General features: G+C 44.1%; 2 protein-coding genes across 2 annotated transcripts in view; one reads left to right on the forward strand and one right to left on the reverse strand.

The window, feature by feature from the left end:
* Window positions 1-4574, reverse strand: part of SPX (spexin hormone) — a 49800-nt gene extending 45226 nt beyond the window's left edge. The window contains exon 1 of the mRNA XM_068273039.1: window positions 4496-4574. The gene's annotated coding sequence lies outside the window, so the exon portion shown is untranslated. The remainder of the gene's footprint in view (window positions 1-4495) is intronic.
* The window catches only part of LOC137561696 (estradiol 17 beta-dehydrogenase 5-like), a 55956-nt gene that overhangs the window by 7160 nt on the left and 26479 nt on the right, over window positions 1-22317 (forward strand). The window contains exons 2-7 of the mRNA XM_068273037.1: window positions 3699-3866; window positions 9093-9209; window positions 12372-12449; window positions 15288-15410; window positions 17851-17960; window positions 21459-21624. Coding sequence (XP_068129138.1) covers window positions 3699-3866; window positions 9093-9209; window positions 12372-12449; window positions 15288-15410; window positions 17851-17960; window positions 21459-21624 — 762 coding nt within the window. The remainder of the gene's footprint in view (window positions 1-3698; window positions 3867-9092; window positions 9210-12371; window positions 12450-15287; window positions 15411-17850; window positions 17961-21458; window positions 21625-22317) is intronic.

The following is a 22317-nucleotide window of genomic DNA, read 5'->3' on the forward strand; positions in this document are numbered from 1 at the left end:
GTGTGTGTGTGTGTGTGTGTGTGTGTGTGTGTGTGTGTGTGTGTGTGTGTGTGTGTGTGTGTCAGTGTGTGTGTGTGTGTGTGTGTGTGTGTGTGTGTGGCTAGAGTTGAGCTGAAATTTTCGTAATTTCGCATTACTAAAATTACGCATGCGAAATTTGCGATTACGATGCGAAATTACGGTAGCGTAATTGCCATTAAAATCGTAATTGAAAATACCGTAAGCGTAATTTTCAACGCGTAATTTCGTGTTTCGTTCATGTCATAATTTCACATTAAACGCTACCGTAATTTCGCGTTAAACCGTAACGCTCCGTATAATATGAAAAAGCCGCCGACTTTAAGGGTTAATAGCAAAGCCCCCTTAAATGCTAAGAGCCTCAAATTTGGAGAATATATTAAGGAGATCAGGAGGAATAAGTGGAAATTTTTTTTTTCAAAAAGACCTTATAGTTTTTGAGAAAATCGATGTTAAAGTTTCAAAGGAAAAATGTAAACATTTAAAAACCTGCCGACTTTAACGGTTAATAGCAAAGCCTGCTTAAAGTTTAGGAACACCAAATTCCCAGGGTATATTAAGGGGATCAGTGGGAATAAGAGGAAAACATTTTTTTTCAAAAAGACCTTATAGTTTTTGAGAAAATCGATTTTTAAGTTTCAAGGGCGAAAATGTCTTTTAAATGCAGAAAATGTCAGGTTTTTTTGCACAGGTAACAATAGTGTATTATTTTCATAGATTCCCCCAAGTGGGAAGAGTTTTACTTACTTCGTTCTGAGTGTGGGAAATATAAAAAAAAACGACGTGGGGTCCCCCCTCCCAGACCTCTTTAACCCCTTGTCCCCCATGCAGGCTGGGATGGCCAGAATGCGGAGCACCGGCCGCGTGGGGCTCCGCACCCTGACTATACCAGCCCGCATGGTCCATGGATTGGGGGGTCTCGGAAGGGGAGGGGCAGCCAAGCTTTCCCCTCCCCCTCCGAGCCCTTGTCCAATCCAAGGACAAGGGGCTCTTCTCCACCTCCGATGGGCGGTGGAGGTGGAGGCCGCAATTTCCTGGGGGGGGGGGGTTCATGGTCGAATCTGGGAGTCCCCTTTAAAAAGGGGTCCCCCAGATGCCCACCCCCCCTCCCAGGAGAAATGAGTATAGAGGTACTTGTACCCCTTACCCATTTCCTTTAAGAGTTAAAAGTAAATAAACACACAAACACTTAGAAAAAGTATTTATTTAACCACATGACGTCAGGAAGTGTCAAAATTAATCGCTATGCAAAAGCGCTTCGAAAAGCACTCTATAAATCGTTCGGCGCTTGCAATAGCGCTGGTGATTTATAATGTGAACAAGGCCTAAGGGTGCATACACACATCCAATTTTTATTGGCCAATTTGATCACTTTCATGCAGTATGAGGGCCAACAGATTTTGAATACCATGAACAGGAATGAGTGAGATTCAGTCTCTCAAAACTGAACCAGTGTGTTAATGATTGTGGGCTGCAGCAGAGACAGTTAACTCACCACTGTGGCCACTGCTCAACACTGTGCTGCACATTGCTCTCCATCCTTCCGGCTGTGAAGGTGGAAGTGTCGGGAACATGGAGAGCAACATGCAGTGCAGCGGCAAGAGGCAGCAACCAGGGACCAGCAAGAAGAGTTTCTTGAGAAGCAAAGCTGTACCTGCGTGTGTGGAAGGATCGGGCTGCTGCAAATAGGGTTAGGTTTCCTGTATCACCGCTTTTTGGTGCTGCACTGCACTCCATCTTCCCAGCACTTCCTGCTTCACTGCATGGAGTTCCAGCTGTGAAGGAGGATGTACCGGGAGGGGGATCAACAGGGCAAGAAGCAGTGATACAGGTAACTTAACCCTCTCTGCCACGGCCCCTTTTGCACATGCGTGGATACAGTTTCACTTTAAGCAAAACTGTGCTTGCTAATGCTCATCCCTAGTAGCGACGTAAATGAGATAACCTTCTCTGCCGTGGCCTGCTGCACCCACTAACATGATCTTTAGCGAAACGTGAAACTGAATATCGCTCATCCCTAGTACAAGGGGTTACAGTAACTCTGGGTGTTTCAAGTCCTACCACATAGAGCCACATTAATCCATGTCATGCACTGATGAGGATCAATCAATTTGAAACAGTCTGTATGCATGTTGGATTATTGTGGCTCTGTACATTTAAAAAACGGAGCTGACATACATTATTGCATTTCAGCTGTTCTGCAGGTGTGTTTTGGCTTTCAGGGACAACACAGGGACAATTTGCATATCCAGCAGTGATGCATTGTGGATGACTTTGTATATTCACTCCAACCTGAATAATCACATATTCCTTCTGTTTTAAAGGATACCCGAAGTGACATGTGACATGATGAGATAGACATGTGTATGTACAGTGCCTAGCACACAAATAACTATGCTCTGTTCCTTTTTTTCTTTCTCTGCTGTGTTTCGGTTATCTAGTAAGGAGGTGTAAAACTTGGCGAAAAGTCGAAGGGGGAATGGCCTAAGTTGAAGCATATACTTGTCAGAAAAAGTTTTGAGGAAGTGTTTAACCACTTCAGCCTACAGTCATTTTTCACCTTATGCATCCAAGCAATTTTCACCTCCCATTCATTCACTAATAACTTTATCACTAATTATCACAATTCATTGATCTATATCTTATTTTTTCCACCACCAATTAGGCTTTTTTTGGGTGGTACATTTTGCTAAGAATTCTTTTTTTTTCTTCTAAATGCATTTTAACAGGAATATTAAGAAAAAAAATTGAAAAATTCATTATTTCTCAGTTTTCGGCCATTATAGCTTTAAAATAATACATGCTACCATAATTAAAACCTACATATTTTATTTGCCCATTTGTCCCGGTTATTACACCTTTTAAATTATGTCCCTATCACATTGTATGGCGCCAATATTTTATTTGGAAATAAAGGTGCATTTTTTTAGTTTTGCGTCCATCACTATTTACAAGCTTATAATTTAAAAAATATTATTTGTATACCCTTTGCATATTAAAACAGTTCAGACCCATAGGTAACTATTTATGTTTTGTTTTGTTTTTTAAATTGTAATTTATTTATTTTTTTTGCTAAAAATTTTATTTGGATATTTTATGAGTGTGGGAGGTAAACAGTTAATTTTAAATGTAATTTATTTGTCTTTTTGTTATAAAAATGTATGTGCATGTAGTTTTACTATTTGGCCACAAGTGATTTTTTTAGTTTTTTTATCCTGTGAGCGAGCACGCTCGCTTACATGTACTACAAGGACGTGATTGGTTTTTTTTTTTTCAGAAAGACCGCGGCCTCTGAAAAGCAGCCATCAGTTTTTCTACCAGAGACTTAGATCAATGAATGGGAACAATGTTCCCATTCATTGATCTCCGGGCTAACGGGGGGCGGCACGGGGATGCGCGCGCAGCACCGCACCAGCAGCCTTTTGGATGTGAACGTCACCGTCACGTCCAAAATGCTAAAATGGTTAAATATTTCAAAGGTTGAAGATTGGCGTCTTGTATACATGAATTCGAGGCGGTGACTCTAGAGCAGGACAAAAGAGTTAACTTGTTGAGAATCTTCTTTCTTTTATGCTATAATATATATACTGTATTTAGACCTGATTGGTGCCTGGAGTTGAGTTGTAATGAGAGCATGGACCTAAGTGGTCTTCATGATGTCACTGTGTTACTGTTGGTAGCTTCCCAAAAGCCTGGCAGAAGAGGGTGTGAAGGTTGCGCTGGAAGTGGGCTACCGGCACATTGACTGTGCATTGATATATGGCAATGAGGTGGAGGTCGGCCGAGCCATTCGAAAGAAGATTGCTGATGGGACAGTGAAGAGAGAGGATGTGTTTTACACTGGCAAAGTAAGTCAATTATCTTAACTGCAAGTGACTGGTCTACCCTGTAAAACTTTGGGTGTAATTCCCCCCACCCCACTTGGAGGCGCCTTCCAAACAGAGGATTATCTACAGGGGTGCAGGCAGGGCATGTGCCATAGGGGCCTTACACAGGGGGTGCTGCTCCATTGCATTCTCCATATTCTACTTTTTATCTGGAGGATTCTGCTGCCTGGTTACATTATTTGGGGGGACAAGCTACCTAATTTTTATTTGGAGATATGTACAGCCTGACCTATTGCTATACTTTATTCTTTCAGGCCATGCTTCACTTCAACTTGAATACAACCACTTCAACTGAAAGTAGAAATTACTTTTTTTTAGATGGTGCTCCGGGTTGGATTTTAGTGTAGTCGTAAGCGGGGTTTTCCCTAGATGCACCTTTGCTTCCAACAGAGCTATATCATCCACAAGGCAACCTGGGCATGTGCATGGGACCTCGTGGGTTTTAAGGGATCCGACTGTTACCTTTTCTTATCCCTCTCACACCTCAGTTTACCAAAACGGCCATAAGGTGGAGCCAAAGACACTTCTTTGCCTAGGGCCCTATTCTGCCTTTCAGTCATGCAGAGTAGTGTAGAGGGCAGTATACTTACCTGTGTCGCTTCCACTCTCCTCTCCACACAGTGCTGGCGGCGTGCAGCCACAGAGCTCCATAGCAGTGTTCTGTGTCATGAACAGCCATGCGACTGCACATCAGGTTGTCTTGACAACAGAGGAGAGCAGGTGTGGCCCAGTACTGGATGCAGGAGACATATCCTTCTCCCAGCACAGGTCTTTTTGGTAAGCTGAAGCAAAGAGAGGTCTAAGAAGGTGGCAGGTGACACCCACTAGGCCCCAAGCACCTGCTTTTTTTTTTTTTTTTGTGGAATCCACACTATTTTGCGAGGTTTACAGCGGAAATCGGAATATCGAAGGCAATTTAAAGGACCACTATCGCGAAAATCGTAAAATGTAAAATACATGTAAACATATACAAATAAGAAGTACATTTCTTCCAGAGTAAAATGGGCCATGAATTACTTTTCTCCTATGTTGCTGTCACTTACAAAATCTGACATTACAGACAGATCTTGGACTAGTCCATCTCTCCATAGGGGATTCACTGCATGGCCTTTATTCTTTATAAAGACACTCCTTGAAAAAGATTTATAAAAAGAAGCTGGCCAACCGCCATGCTCTCTGCACACTTTTTTGGCAGTTGGATGGAGCAACTGCCTTTCACTTAGTGCTTTTGAAACTAAACAAACTCACGAGAATCCCCTATGAGAACATGGGCTAGTCCAAAACCTGTTGGTTCTGTCCGATTTCTACTACCTATTGTAAGTGACAGCAACATAGGAGAAAAGTAATTCATGGCTCATTTTACTCTGGAATAAATAAACTTCATATCTGTATGTGTCTAAACGCATTTTAAATGTAATTTTTGCGATAGTAGTCCTTTAATACAGTTCTATGGATAAGACTTTAGAGTTTTACAGAATACCTGGTTAAGTAATAGCCAACCAGAACCACTAGGATTTTTTAAGAGACTAAGGCCCCGCCCCCGTTCACACTTGCGTTTTGGCATGCATTTGCATCAAGCATGCATCAGGCTGCCATCCGGATCCGTGGGGTAAAAAAATAACAAAATTACCATAAAATTGTTGGGGTCTGCAGAAGGTGCACCTGGTGCACCTATAGAATCAGGTCTTCCGCTGTAGGCCTCACCTCCACCTCCGACATACTGCCAAAACAGCTCCAGCACGTGTGTCACTGCTGCTCCACTCCAGACATGCTGGGCCCATGTGTCCCCATCTGAAATGGCCGCTATAAATACGCATAGGAAGTGGGGTAGAACGTCCGTCCGGTGTTTGTCTCCAGTGTGTTCTGTGCTTCCGTTTCCCATTGCTTTCATATTTCCGGATGGTGCTGTCAGGCTCAGGTCCGGCTCCGGTCCGGGTGCGTGGGCCGGATGATCCGGACCGAAAAATAGCGCATGTTGGAAAAGTGTCCGGAGTCCGGCTCCGGTCCGGCTCCGTACTGTACGGAACGGACGCGTGTGAACGTCCGCATAACCTTTGCATTGCTATGCGGAACGTACGTTCCGTTTGTACAGTATACGGTCCGGATCCGGCCCGGCGAATCCGGACAGGGAACGCTAATGTGAACCGGGCCTAAATAGGAAGTTTAAAGTGTCAAGGGAGTCCCTGCTTGCTCAAATAATGATCAAAACATTTTGAAAAACATTTGGTTTTAAAGTGAACCCGAGGTGAGAGGGATACAGAGGTTGCCATATTTATTTCCTTGTAAACAATGCCAGTTGCCTGGCAGCCCTGTTAATCTTCTGGCATAAGTAGTGTCTGAATCAAAACCCTGAAAAAAAGCATATGGTTGTTCAGTAAAATCTGAGTTAGCCGAGTCAGAGTACCTGATCTGCTGCATGCTTGTTCAGGGTCTACGGCTAAAAGTATTAGAGGCAGAGGATCAGCAGGACTGCCAAGCAATGTGCTTTGTTTAAAAAGAAAATAAATATGGCAGCCTCCATATTGCTCTCACCTCAGATTCCCTTTAAGAAGAAGAAAAATTATATCTAGCAGAACCTAAAATGTATGCCCCGCTTGTGGTTGCTTTAAGTGACACACTAACTGAAGCGAAAAAAAAGTACAGATAATTCATAGAGCATTAGCTGCAAAGAAAAGAGTATCATATTTTTATTTTCAGTTATAAAGCTTTTATTTTATAATATTGCATCATTCTGTCATAATTGCAATTTAAAAACTACACTTTTTATATTAAACTAATGACCCTTGGAACTTTTCTGCAGTAAAACCTTAAACAAAAAAGAAACAGCGAGATACAGGTTGAGATAAGCGCTTCAGAAAATAGTGCTGTAGCTTGGTCGGTGAGCTCAGAGAAACTCTTAGAGGCCCAGTGCACACCAAAAACCTCTAGCAGATCCGCAAAACGCTAGAGGATTTTTGAGGCAGATTTCAGAGCGATTCTAGGCATGTTTTCTAAACATGCCTAGCGTTTTTTGGAGCGTTTTTGTGTAGCAGATTACAAATATTGTTACAGTAAAGCTGTTACTGAACGAGGGCCGCCTTCGGGGCATCACGGGGGGGGGGGGGGGGGGGAGGGCTGCTGTATGGGGCCCAAGCTAATCTGGGGCCCGGAAAACAGTGCCACAAACAGGCCTCAGCTGCAGTCTGTGTCTCTCCATGTCCTTCTGGCTGCGCATTAATCTTGTAAGAGGTGCCGGGAGGCTCATCCAGAAGTTACCTTAGTCATTTAGTGAATAAAGTAAACCTGAGATAAATGGGAGGATCCAGCCCCCTGTGGTCTGTCAGCTCCCTCGATACCCTTCCAGTCCAATCCTTTGAGATCATGTGAAGTCTGCACAATCTGGCTAGGTTGGGGCGCACTGTGCATGCAATGTTATGGGCCACGCACCTCCTCCATCATGCTACCATTGTACTTCCCAAGTGCAGTTACAGTCTTAATGAACTGAACATAACACAACAGAATGCTCCCAGCCATGGGCATGGATGTTAGTGTGTTCAGATATTCAAAGATTGTGATTTGCCATGTGGGGGCAGAGGGAAGTGAGAGGGGGCCCAGTAAGTTTGCCCAGTATGGGGCCCAAAAATTTCTGATGGCGGCCCTGTACTGACAGCTTCTGTAACAAAAACGCCTGGAAAACTAACCTAACCTAAAACTGATCTAAGCTAACCTAAAACTGATCTAGCGTTTTTCAGAGCAGTTTTCCACTTTCCTATACTTTAACACTGAGGCAGAAATGTCCCTGAAATCCAAAAAATGCTGCAGCCCCCGAGTTCGCGTTTGTGGAAAAAATGAGCCGCTCTGGTGTGCAGCATGCCATTCACTTTCATTAGCCGAACGGTTTTCTCCCTGCAAGCATTTTAAAAAAAGCTCCAGAACCGCTCCGGTGTGCACCAGCCCTCACATAGATAACTGAAGTTTCATAACTCCTCATGTACTGGAAACAATATGAGAATCTTTTCTTTGCTACTAATATTCGATTTCTTATCTGTACTACATATGCAATTCATTATATCATACGTTTATTTTCACTTCAGATTCCCTTTAAGCCTGGCGGGGTGTAGATTTTACTATGGCGGCTCCAGCATATAGGTAGCAGTTTAATGTTTCAGGCACTGGCATTGTTTATATGGATATCTTAAAGTGAACCAGAGACGAAGCACCCTCATGTATTTTACCATATAGATCAGTGGGAACATTCGAGAAAACACCTACCCTGCTTTCTGTTTCATTCTGCACTGCACAGCTTGTTTCTTATCAGCCCTGATAAAATCCCCGACTAAGCATTCAGTCTGGCTTTGCTATAATGACTCAGCTATAATGATTCCTGAGCAGAGCCGGCCTGGGGCAGGCTTGGACTTGAAAAGACATGAGAGAATACAGACTGAGCTATAAATATTCCTGAGCAAAGCCAGACTGAATGCTCAGTCGGGGATTTTATCAGGTCTGATAAGAAGCAAGCTGTGCAGTGAAGAATGAAACAGAGATCATGGTAGGTGTTTTCTCTAATGTTCCCACTGATATATATGGTAAAGTACATGAGGGTGCTTCGTCTCTGGTTCACTTTAAAGCGGACCTAACCTCAGAACTTCCTTTCTGCTCTAAAAGATACGCAACAGCATAATAACTTTTTTATTTAATACATTTTTTTTTCACAAAGAAAAAAAAAACATACAACAGTTCCTACTGTTAACAGTGCAGGAAAAGCACAAACACATTAAACATACTAACCTTTATAGAAAAACATTTATTTGTTACAGCTGATACAAATCCTGCAATAAATCTGCAGTGTGTCTATTTCTTGCTTTCATGGAAGCAGACATATTGTTAACATACTGTGTTCACTAATTAGCTGTCTGCCGTGGCAGTCGGCTGACACAGCTGAGAAACCAAATTACACTTGCGAACAGTCACAGATGAGGGGGAATTAGACAGGCTAAACTCTATAAATACATTCAGGGTGCATTTCTCTAGGTTTTTCGTCTGTCCTGTGCAAGAGTTCAGGTCCACTTTAATTAGAAAAAACGAACAGAGCGGAGGAAAATTATCCCGCACTATCTGCACTGAGTTTCTAGTTTCCTGCGGATGCAGTTCAATAAATGGTTAGGAATTTAGTGTTTGAACTTCTAATCACTTTCATTTTCATTGCAGCTGCACTCCACCTTCCAAGCTCCGGACCACGTTCGTGTCGGTCTGGAGAAGTCCTTGAAGGACCTTCAGCTGGATTACCTGGACTTGTTCATCATCCACAACCCGATAGAACTCAAGGTCAGTTCAGGCCAACTGTGATTTTATGCTACATTTCCTGGATTCAGAGATTTTTTTAGCTTGTTTATTTACTTCATATTTGTAGAGCACTGACAAATATCTACTGAGCTTCTCTGAGATTTCCCACTCTACAGTGGTAGGGCAGTGCACACAAAAACCTCTAGCAGATCTGCTAACGCTAGAGGTTTTTGAAGCAGATTTTCAGAGCAATTCCTAGGCATGTTTAGAGAGGTTTTCTAAACATGTCTAGCGATTTTTGGAACGTTTTTGTGTAGCAGATTTCATATATTGTTACAGTAAAGCTGTTACTGAGCCGCTTCTGTAACAAAAAACGCCTGGAAAACCGCTCTGATGTAGCGTTTTTCAGAGCGGTTTTCCACTTTCCTATACTTAACATTGAGGCAGAAATGCCTCAGAAATCTAAAAAATGCAGCAGCCCCCAAGGTTGCGTTTGTGGAAAAAATGAACCGCTCTGGTGTGCACCAGCCTATTGAAATACATTACCCAAGCGGTTTTCAAACTGCTATCGTTTTTAAAAACAGGCCACGAACCACTCTGGTGTGCACCAGCTCAACGTGAGATCTAGTGCTCTGTGGGGATTTAGTACTCTAAAGAGTCAATGAGATTGCGTAGTCTACAGAAATGTACCGATATTTGGAATTCTGCAGTGATTTACTGTACAGAGACTCAGTGAGCTTTAGTACTTTACAGATGTGGTACTCTTCCTGTAGAGATTTTGGTACCCTTAAAGAGAACCAGAGATGAAGCACCCTCTTGTATTTTACCTTATAAATCAGTGGGAACATGACAGTAAACACCTAATCTGCTCTTTGTTTCATTGTTCTCTGTTTAATCTGACTGTTATCACCTCTGATAAGAATCCCCGACTGAGCACTCAGTCTAGCATTGCTACGGAAAGATTATAGCTGAGTCTGTCTTCTCTGGTGTCTTTTCAAGCCCAAGCCTGCCCCCTTGTGGCTGGTATAATGACTCAGCTATAATTATTCCCTGCAAAGCCAGACTGAATGCTCAGTCCGGGATTCTTATCACAGCTGTTAACAGACACTTTTAGCAGTGAGGATGAAACAGAGAGCATGGTAAGTGTTTTCTCTAATGTTCTTACTGATATATATGGTAAAATACACAAGGGTGCTTTGTCTCTTGTTCCCTTTAAGACAATCACTGGTATTTGGTTCTCTCTAAAGACCTACTGAGATCTGGTAGCCCACAAAGATTTACTGATGTGTGGGTCTCTTCAACAAAGCAGGTGGTTTATGCTATAGCACACGGCCCGCCCAAAGTTCATTCGGGGATCCCCAGACCCCAGATTACTTTTCCCTCCAAATTGCTATGACTCGGATGGGGAATAGAATTTAACGCCGCAAGGAATTTGAGTGGCAGCTGGATTAGTCGTCATACGCCCAGCTCACCGGTGGCTTCTTTTCAACGCAATGACATTTTGTAAACTCAGTTTTGAGTAAAGTAGAATTCATATTAAAATAAAAAGAAAGAAAATCAACCCAGCCTAGGGCAACATTCATAGTAGTAACCAGAGTTTATACAATTATGTAGCTTCCAGTGAAACCTTAATGAGGCCCTATCACCCTATGGGACCGATTCACTAAAATAGGGTACATTTGCCATGTGCACACATTGCAGGGCAAGCTTATCAGCAGTTATGCCATTTGGGTCCTTGCCCCTCCCCTTCACTACACCAAAAAAAGCAAGGTCTGCCCAGCAGTGGCATACCTAGGGTATTTCTTGGCACTGGTGCTGATTATATATCTAGATATACCAACCCAACCCCACACCCCATCCCATTCTGCATCTATCTCTGACACGTAATACAGTGACCAGATTATTCAGGGCCCAACCTGAGACGGGGAGGGAAGCACGCCACAGCAAAAAATGGGCATGGCTACCTATGAGATGATGGGGGGGAGCTAACTCATATAACAGAGCTAACTAATGCAACCGTGTAACTCTGAGGCAGTGGGCCAAAGTTACCAAAATGCCAATTGCTGCAACAATAACCTTTAAGTACCAAATACAGCCATATGACCATCAAATAATAAATGTAGCGACTTACATTCCACACATGACATGCGAAAAACATTTTCTCTGACACTTAAAATGCAACCACCATTACCTCCGACACTTATAATGCAACCACCTTTATCTCCTACACTTGTAATGCAACCACCATTACCTCCGACACTTGAAATGCAATCACCGTTACCTCCGACACTTGTAATGCAACCACCGTTACCCCTGACACTTGTAATGCAACCACCGTCACCTCCGACACTTGAAATGCAACCACCATTACCTCCGACACTTGTAATGCAACCACCATCACCTCCTACACTTGTAATGCAACCACCATTACCTCCGACACTTGAAATGCAACCACCATTACCTCCGACACTTGAAATGCAACCACCATTACCTCCGACACTTGTAATGCAACCACCGTTACCTCCGACACTTGAAATGCAACCACCATTACCTCTGACACTTGTAATGCAACCACCTTTATCTCCTACACTTGTAATGCAACCACCATTACCTCCGACACTTGAAATGCAATCACCGTTACCTCCGACACTTGTAATGCAACCACCGTTACCCCTGACACTTGTAATGCAACCACCGTCACCTCACTCCGAAACTTAAAATGCAACCACCATTACCTCCGACACTTGAAATGCAACAACCGTTACCTCCGACACTTGAAATGCAACCACCGCTACCTCCAACACTTGAAATGCAACCACCACTACCTCCTACACATGAAATGCAACCACCGTTACCTCCAACACATGATATGCAGCAAACAGAAAAGTGATTAACATTACCAGTAATGGTTGGTGAATTGACGTCTATGAGAGCTTTCGGGGTGCTTTTCTCACAATCAGCATTTTCGGAGTGTTTTTTTTTTTAAACATTGACTTGCATTAAAATCACGGTAAAATTGCAGTGGTCGTAATTTAAAAAGAAAAAAAAATTACTGTGATTTTAATGCAAGTCAATGGGAGCATTTAAAAAAAAAATGCTCAGAAAGCGCTGATGGTCAGTAAAGTGCTCGTATTGTGGCAACAGCCTTATAGTCAAGTACTGTATATACGGGCAATAATCATATGCAATTTTACTTATTAACAGCCTGGAGACAATGTGTTCCCTGTGGATGAAAATGGAAAATTAATTTACCACAACACGGATATCCGGGACACTTGGAAGGTAATGAATAATGTCTGATTGTGGAAGCAGGAAATTTGGAGGCATGTGGACAAAAAGTCCGCTGCCATTCACTCCCATATTAAATATCGTGTGATGGGCGCCGAACAGGAAAGAAGGGCGCCCGGAGATTATTAACGTTTTCAATCTCCGCTTGTGATGATTTAAGTTTACAAAATGCGCCCGTGATGAATTACATTTACAAATATACTAAACATATGTATCGTATTTAATGAAACCATTATTTAAAGCGTCATCACTTAGTGTTTGTAAAACATTATTATCCACACAATAAATCGATCACTTGGGGGGTCTTAGAGTTAGGCACCACCAGGTGGGAATCTACAGTTTAGGCAGGGGGAGGGTCTTAGGTTAGGCACCACCAGGGGGGTCTTAGGGTTGGGCACCACCAGGAGGGGTCTTAGGGTTAGGCACCACCAGGGGGGGTCTTAGGGTTAGGCACCACCAGGGGGGGTCTTAGGGTTAGGCACCACCAGGAGGGGTCTTAAAATAGGCACCACCAGGGGGGGTCTTAGGGTTAGGCACCACCAGGAGGGGTCTTAGGGTTAGGCACCACCAGGGGGGTCTTAGGGTTAGGCACCAACAGGAGGGGTCTTAGGGTTAGGCACCACCAGGGGGGGGTCTTAGGGTTAGGCACCACCAGGGGGAGGTTTAGGGGTTAGGAATAGGTAGAGGGAGGGTTCTGCGTGAGAGTAGGGTTAGTTTTAGTTGTAGTAAAATGTTAGTAATATTTACTAATATTTTACAACAGTTATTATGAACATACTTATATATTTTTTTCATTGTTATAAGCAATATTTTCAGATTTTATTACATGAAGAAACGATAAATGAAGGTTATATACAATATTATACAATTATAACGATGATACATATATTATCGTTTTTAACAAACTTGATTATAAGTTTCACTTTTAAAACGGAAGATTATCGTATTCACAATGTGCGATTTCATAGACATTATTAAAAGGTTTTAATTTGTAAAACATTACTGTAAACGAAATACAACACAATATTTTTTATAAACGCTATTACTGCTTATCGCTTACACCACGCGCCCTTTTTTCCTGACGCCCTTTTTGTATGTATGCCTGATTGTTGTACACCTGCAATTCAGGGGGGGAGGTGCTACACAGGCTACCTACACTTTTGTTTCTAAACAATGTACCGCTTTACATTTAGAACTACATCAACCACCAGGGAGATTAAGCAGTGAATGCAAGTCTATTGAATTAGCAACCAGAGGTTCATTTTAAAACATTTTTACTGCAGTTAAGTATGTTGGCCATACTCACATCGGTTTTCCCATGCAGTTCCCAGTAGATTATTTTACTCTGATCAGATTGGATAGTAATGAATTCCCTTAAAATGTCAGATTGATCGAATTTTGATTGAATTTGACCATAAATCTATAGAAAGTAGTGATCGGACTGGATGGAAAATCTAGGTCAGTTTGGGGCATGGCAGGAGCTGTGGTAGAACGACTGCCCCTAGCATTTCACGGTATTGAACCATACAATGCTGCGTTTCGAATGATTTTCAATAGATTCCCTGCTGTAATCTCTTGAAAATCTATACGGTCTGTGGCAGGAATCGATTTCTTTCTGGATCAATTTCCTTCAGAGAGGAATTGATTTTTTTGGAACTTGGTTTGAAATCTATATGGGTATGGCCAACTTAACACTGTAAAGCGGACGTGAACGTAGAACTGCCTATCTACTGTAAATGATATGCAACAGCATAATAACCTTTACAGAAAAACATTTCTTTGTTACAGCTGATACAAATCCTGCAATCAATCTGCAGCGTGTCTACTTCCTGCTTTCAGGGGGGCAAACATAGGTTTAACATCCTGTGTTTACAAATTAGCTGTTCAGCAGTGGCCCCAGCTGATACAGCTGAGAGATCAAATTACACTTGTGATTAGTCATAGATGAGGTTGGAATTAGACAGGCTAAACTCTCTAAATACATACAGGGTACATTTCTCTGTTTTCCTTCTCTCTTGTGCAAGAGTTCAGGTCCACTTTATAAGACCACTCCAGTGAAAAATGTAAGCAGTTAAAATCTGACAAAAGGGACAGGTTTTGAATAGTCCATCTTCTCATGGGCAATTCTCAGGGTTTTCTTTGTTTTCAAATGCATTTCTTGAACAGCAGTTGCTAAGTCTAACTGCCAATATAGTGTGCAAGTAGGGCCGGTTCACACGGACGGCAGGTGGCTTCGGGCGGCTGGAAGCCACATTGCCTCGTTCGGGGGGTGGTGGTAGGGCGATCGTCAGCTTCCCGTCACAATCGGAGTTTCTCGCCCCCTCACAAGGGGACATTAAGATACGGCGGCTAGGCGACGCTAAAAGCCGCATGCGACTTCTAGGGCCGGCGGGGAAAATCGGGATCGGAGCGCTGCGTTTGCGTAATCGACGGTAACCACTGAATGTTAAACGCTCTCATTCACTTGAATGGGAACGGTTAGCCAACGAGTCCCGGATGCATAGCGGTAAACGCCGCCAAGCGTCCCTGTGAACCGGCCCTAAGTAGGGAAGCTGGCTGTTATTTTAGTGTTTTGGCAGTTAAATTGTCACTTAGGAAATGCTTTTGAAAACAAAGAAAACTTTTGGAATCCCTCATGAGCAGATGGATTAGTCCAAAACCTGTCGGTTCTGTCAGATTTGACCTGCTTACTTTTTTTTTTCAATGGAGTGGTCCTTTTAAATAGCCTTATAATTTGGCATCTCTTGCATAACTGGCAGGTCACCAGTAAATTGTGCTGCCCTTCTGAGGTGTCTATTCAGTTATCTCTAATGATAATCTTTGGGTTTTCAGGCTCTAGAGGAATGTAAAGACGCTGGACTGGTTCGATCCATCGGCGTTTCCAACTTCAACAAACGTCAAATAGAGCTCATCCTTAACATGCCGGGGCTGAAATACAAACCCGTCTGTAATCAGGTAAATCCCGCTCTGATTGTAATTGCTGTGTGTGCCCCAATTCAGTTTGTTCAATAGAAATGGCCGAACAGTTTGCCGGTGAGCTGTATTCTGAGAACAAAGGCCTGTTCGGCATTCGCGTAGAATGCAAATTTTGTTCGAAAAAATGTTTTTCCATAGACTTTAATGGAAGGCGAGCGGCCGACGACTTTAACGTCATGACGTCACCAACGTCATGCACAGTCACGACCTTCCCCATAGTGAAGCCCGGAGCTGTGCGGGGAGACTGCGCCGATCGCTGGAACCAGGCTGGGGAATGTGTAAACGGCTGGATCGGAGGCAATCGGGCGGTGCTGGCAACCTATACTAGCTAGCATAGTGCTAGCTAAACCTTTTGCAGGCATTAAAGGGGAACTGAAGAGAGAGGTATATGGAGGCTGCCATGTTTATTTCATTTTAAGCAATACCAGTTGCCTGGCAGCCCTGCTGATCCTCTGCCTCTAATACTATTAGCCATAGCCCCTGAACAAGCATGCAGCAGATCAGGTGTTTCAGACTTTAAAGTCAGATCTGACAAGACTAGCTGCATGCTTGTTTCTGGTGTTATTCAGATACTACTGCAGAGAAACACACCAGCAGGGCTGCCAGGCAACTGGTATTGATTAAAAGGAAATAAATATGGCAGCCTCCGTATACCTCTTACTTCAGTTCCCCTTTAAATCTATTAGATTCATCTTGGGGGGCTCCTGAAGCTAGCGAGCGGTATGCCCAACACAGTGTCAGGCATACCATTCAGGAGGTTAAAAGGAAATAAATATGGCAGCCTCCATATCCCTCTCGCTACAGTTGACCTTTAAGCCTCTATTGAAATAGTCGCATACAAACTCCTGCAGTGGTAACTTGTCCAGTAAGTCTAGGATTGGATTTTAGCTTTCTCGCTGCCAATGTGTGGCTGGATAGCGTAATGGTTAAGGGCTCTGCCTTTGCACCTACTCGGTGAGGAGACCTTGGGCTAGACTCCCTAACACTGATACTGCCTACTGAGCTCCCCATAGTGGCTGCAGCTCTGGCGCTTTGAGCTCGCTAGGAGAAAAGCATGATATAAATGTTCTGTGTCTTGTAATTACACACAAGCAAGGGAAGCTATGCTCATCAAGGCCAGATTTATACTTTATGTGCCCCAAGGCAAAGTATGTTGTGGCTCCCAGCCTATGTGCAGCAGTGCCCCTCCCATTCCATGCGCAGCCCCATCTTCCATGTGTATCATCCATGTACAGCAGCCCCCTCCCATTCCATGCGCAGCTCCATCTTCCATGTGTATCATCCATGTACAGCAGCCCCCTCCCATTCCATGCGCAGCTCCATCTTCCATGTGTATCATCCATGTACAGCAGCCCCCTCCCATTCCATGCGCAGCTCCATCTTCCATGTGTATCATCCATGTACAGCAGCCCCCTCCCATTCCATGCGCAGCTCCATCTTCCATGTGTATCATCTATGTGCAGCAGTGCCCCTCCCATTCCATGTGCAGCCTCATCTTCCATGTGTATCATCCATGTACAGCAGTGCCCCTCCCATTCCACGTGCAGCCTCCTCTTCCATGTGTATCATGCATGTACTGCAGCCCCTCCCATTCCATGTGCAGCCCCCTCTTCCATGTGTATCATCCATGTACTGCAGCCTCTCTCATTCATGAGCAGCTGTCTTGAGCATCATTTTCTGTTTTTCATGTGTTGCTCCCCATTGTCAGCCTCCTGTTTAATATGTAGTAACTTATCTTTCATGTCCAGGTGCCCCCTTGGGCTGCAGCTGCTCAAGGCCTGGGCCGTTTTGGTCTATGCAGAAATACAGCCCTGATGCTCATCCATTTAAGGGTTCAGAATTTAATTGGGGGAAAAAGGTGCTGAGTAGAGTCTCCAATTTACATACAAACAATCACTAACTCTCTGCAGTTAAAACCCTTACATCAAGCTGGAACTCTAGTAATGTCAAAAATGTTAGGATATAGAGATTCATATACTGTGATCTGCTGCCACCTACAGTAATATAAAAGTACTGCATTCCAGGTGTATGTTAACGTTGTGTCTCAAAGTTTGCTGTTGTTCCACTGACCACAATGCTGAGTAAACAAAAAAAAAACAAAAAAACTTGAATGCCAGTTCTTTCGGTTGCACTAGATGTAGGATATGTACTTCCAAAATGGTTTGCATGCAAGAGCATTCTGTACTATACCCTTTCACCAACGTTGAGGTTTCTCCAAGTCCAAAGGGTCCCTCCCTACTCTACCCGCACCAGTCAGCAAGCAAGCAAACATTTCATGCTCATGAACCTGAGATTCACACTGAGGGCTGTCTGGTTCTACCATCCAAGGGAACAGTAGAAGTGCTCATTTGAAAGAATGTATTAGTGGAATATTGTTTGCTTGAACGTATTCATGGTTTGTTCACTTTCCTCTCCACAGGTGGAGTGCCATATCTACCTCAGTCAGAGCAAGATGCTGGAATTCCTCAAGTCTCATGATATTGTACTGGTGGGGTACAGCGTGCTGGGGTCAAGCCGAGATGAGCAATGGTAACGTGCCTCGTCTATACCTAGTCCATGTTCAGGCCCAGATTTACATCACAGGAGCCTATAGGCACAGATGTCCCGGCACCCTAGACTTCACCCTTCATGAACCTATAAACCCCCATCAAACCACACTACAAGTGTTCTGGCTGGCCCAGCTGTCACTTCTCCCTTACTTCCTTTGCCTGTCATAGGTAGCTACAGGTGCTCTTTAGTATAAGGTAGCCAGAAAGACCCTCAATATTAGGTAGGTAGAGGTGTTCCCAAGTATTAGGTAGCTAGAAGAATCTCAGTATTATGTAGCTAGAGGTGTCCTTCGTCAGTGGTATGCTGAGAGCTGGTTGAGTAACCTGTCATTTACTCGGGACTCTGCATAGGGAAGGAGGGAGGGAAGCACTCGAGGAGCAGAGTGAGCCGCCTTTCTATCATCAGGCGCCTATTGGCACATGCCTACAGTGCCTTATGGTAAATCTGGCCCTGCCCATGTTGGATCAGAGTGTTCTGTACATGCAGATAGGCACCCAGTAAAACAAGTCAGAACTCTTTTCTGAAGAAAACAAGAGAGATATATCATACACCAGCATCAGGAAATGCAGCTTAATTAGAACAGAGAGGAACACACAGAATGAATACAGGAAAACTCATTAGCATAGAGACCATTGCAGCACTTTACATTTTACAGTGATATCTTGTGTTTGCTTTACTATACTGCAGTTAAACTATGTTGTTACAATGTTGTTACAATGTTGTTACAATGTTGCTACTACCAACAGTCCTGAGGCTTCCTTAACCACTCGAGGACCGCAGTGTTAAACACACCCCCCCCCCCCCCCCTGAAGACCAGGCCATTTTTGGCTTAATTGGCCACTGCAGCTTTAAGGCCTCGCTGCAGGGCCGCACAACTTAGCACACAAGTGATTTCCCCCCCCCCCCTCTTTTTTTCTTTCTCCCCACCAACAGAGCTTCCTGTAGGTGGGGTCTGATCCCCCCCCCCCCAGTGTTTTTGTTCTTTGTTTTTTTACAAATATTTATGTTATTTTTTTTAATATTATTATTTATTAAATTTACGTATTTATTTATTATATTTTTTCACTAACTCCCTCCCTCCCCCCAGCCAGCCAATCACGGCGATTGACTGTCACAGGCTTCAGCCTATTAGAGCTGATCGCTCTCCTGTGTCCCAGGGGAACAGCCGTGTCACACGGCTGTCCCCAGTACAGTGCTGCTGTAGTTCGCAGCGATGTACAAGCTAATTAGTCGGCGGTTTTGTCATCTAACAGTCTCCTAGTGGCGATCACTGCTGCGAGACTGAAGGCGGAGCTCTGCCTACCAAGCGTCAGCGCGAGCGATCTCCTGCAAAACAAGTCCCAAGGACTTTACGCCGTTCGGCACCAGGCCGTCCTGGGGCTGCCGCCGCGGCCACGCCCATTGGCGTGGCACGGTCGCAAACAAGTTAATATTCTAACATCCCACCATTCTAGCTCTAGGTCCCTCCGAAAGAGCTTGTCAAATATGTTTTGACATTATGTTTTGTGCCCCCAAAAGTCTGAGCGCCTCCGTACCGTGCATGTGCAAGTAAGGCCTGCAAATGATTGCAGACAAATTTAATGCATATTGTATACATTTTGGAACTTGGCCACAGAGCCGGGACAAGGTCCTCCAGCTCCCAAGGCTGAGACACCAAAGTGCGCCCCTCCATCCCTCCCACCCCAGCCGTCACACAAAGGGGCTTAGATGCTTTCCTTGCGTTGAAAGACATCCATGGCTACAATTACTAGGTAATGCCTAATGATGTTGATCCAGGGATTTTATCTGATTGCCATCTGGAGTCGGGAAGGAATTTTTTTCACTTTTGGGGCTAATTGGACCATGCCTTGTAAGGGTTTTTTCCAGTGGCGTAGCTAAGGAGCTATGGGCCCCGATGCAAGGTTTACATGGGGCCCCCCAAGCGCTCCATACATAAAAATTTGATACGGCACACCAAAACCTGCCAAGCACAGCCACAGTGTCAGAGGTGCAAGAAGGGGATGGGGAGCAGTTTGTTAATGATAACTACTAATAAAAGCATCTATAGAAGTGATTATTACCAGCATAGGATCAATAGAGAGTTAATACTGTGGTTGAGGGAGGGCCCTTCAGGGCCCCTCTGGCCCAAGGGCCCCGATGCGGTCGCTAACTCTGCACCCCCTATTGCTACGCCCCTGGTTTTTTCGCCTTCCTCTGGATCAACAGGGATATGTGAGGGACCCGGCTGGTGTTGTACTTTGTTCTCTGTTTGAACTCGATGGACGTATGTCTTTTTTCAACCAAAATAACTATGTAACTATGTAACTATGATTGCTATTTGACTAAGAGGCGCCCCGGGGCCCCCAACACCTTAATCTCTAGTTATCTGGCTTGCAGTCACTGCCATGTATCCTCTTTTCTTATTTCTCTCTGCTTCAAACACAATAGGGGAATGATAGCTGAGTGAGTTGTGCGCCCCCTCCTACACTGCACCCTGAGGCTGGAGCCTCTCTCGCCTCTGCCTCGGCCCAGCTTTGCTTGGCCAATCCAGACTGATGGGAAGTGCATTTGATTCCAATTCCAAGCAGCATACACTTTGCATTAAAATGGACCCAAACTCTTGCACAACAAACAATGAAAAGTCATTATTTCACATGTAGTTGCTGAAGAAATTCACTGCTCTGTATTCTCTGTTAGTTTAGCCAGATCAAAATGTTTTATTAGTTCTTATCAGCAGCTGTGAATAGACTGCAGGAGCTCTGCAGAGGCAGCTCTCCGAATTCAGTAAACACTGAGGCTTAACCCTCTCAGTGTTCCCTGCAGAGTGAGACAAAGTTAAAGCTTCATGGATTTTTTGGAATTTCTATCAACTGTAATAAAGATTTTTTTTTCCATATAGTTTATCATGCTGTGGGTAATCTTTTAGGACAGAGAGGAAGTTCAGAGATGAGTTCCACTTTAAAGTGTACCTGAGGCGACATGTGACATGATGAGATAAACGTGTATGTACAGTACAAAACATATTAATAACCAGACTGTTCAGTGTGGTAGATCAGTGTCAGCAGCAAGACCACCGTTTTAAAAAATGCATGCAAAACGCATACAAATCACATTTATACATGAGAAACGCAAATGCATTAAAATGCACACAAATGCAAGAAAAATGCATGTGCGGGGGGGAAAACGCAAAGCACAGTAACGCACTAAAAACGCACAAATGCATATGCAGCAAAATGATACCTTTCCCGCACTGCCTAGTGTGTTCCCAGCCTCAGAGAGGAGGAGAGCTCAGGAGCATGGAGGAGGTTGGGGGGCAGCACACAGAAGGCACCATATTTTTTATTCTTTGATTAGCCCACACAGGCGCATGGGGGGTGGGGGGCAGCTACATTTTTCTGGGGGCCTGGCTTATTTAAGTTATGCCCCTGCCTAGCATCTTTTGCATGGGAGCCCTGTAAGAGATCTGTATATTCTAATGGATACTATTTATTTTGTCAGGATAGATCCCAAGTCTCCTGTCCTGCTGGAAGATCCCGTACTAAACACAATTGCAGGAAGGCTCGGCCAGACGCCCGCCCAGGTGGCCATGCGGTATCTGCTTCAGAGGGGCATTGTGGTCCTAGCCAAGAGTTTCACTCCAGCCAGAATCACACAGAACTTACAGGTGAGTGAATGGCGTCACTACAGATAGAAAATCTGCCAAGAACAGCCAGAGAGGTGTAAGCAGGGGAAAAAAAAGATTCGGTACGGAAGGTACGGAACAGATCTGTACAGATGCAAACCGATCCTATGCCAAGCACTAGAATCCGTTCATGTCAGTCTGATCAATGGATCCTTTCAGAGCCAGATTTTACCATAAGACACTGTAAGTACGTGCTTACAAGCGCCTGATGATGGAAAGGCAGTTCTTTCCCCTGCCCTAGTGCCTTCCTCCCTCCTTCCCTGTGCAAAGTCCTGAGTGGAGGGTATTTGAGAGTTTACTCACTCGGGTCTCGGCATTCCACTGACGTCTTCCTTCACTAGCTACTTAATACTAAGGATAGCTCTGGCTACCTAATACATGAGCAAAGAGTAGAAAAAGCTGGTTCCCCACCTGGATTTTGCAATATAAGTTAATTTATTAGTGGTAACCTAGCCACAGAAAGCACAACTTTCGGCACACAGGCCTTTGTCAAATAAGCAATTGACAAAGGCCTGTGTACCGAAACGTTGTGTTTTCTGTGGCTACGTTACCACTAATAAATTAAGCTAATATTGGAAAATCCAGGTGGAGACTAGTGTTGGGCGAACATCTAGATGTTCGGGTTCGGGCCGAACAGGCCGAACATGGCCGCGATGTTCGGGTGTTCGACCCGAA

This window comes from Hyperolius riggenbachi, chromosome 3 (genome assembly GCF_040937935.1).
Source record: "Hyperolius riggenbachi isolate aHypRig1 chromosome 3, aHypRig1.pri, whole genome shotgun sequence".
Lineage (NCBI taxonomy): Eukaryota > Metazoa > Chordata > Amphibia > Anura > Hyperoliidae > Hyperolius > Hyperolius riggenbachi.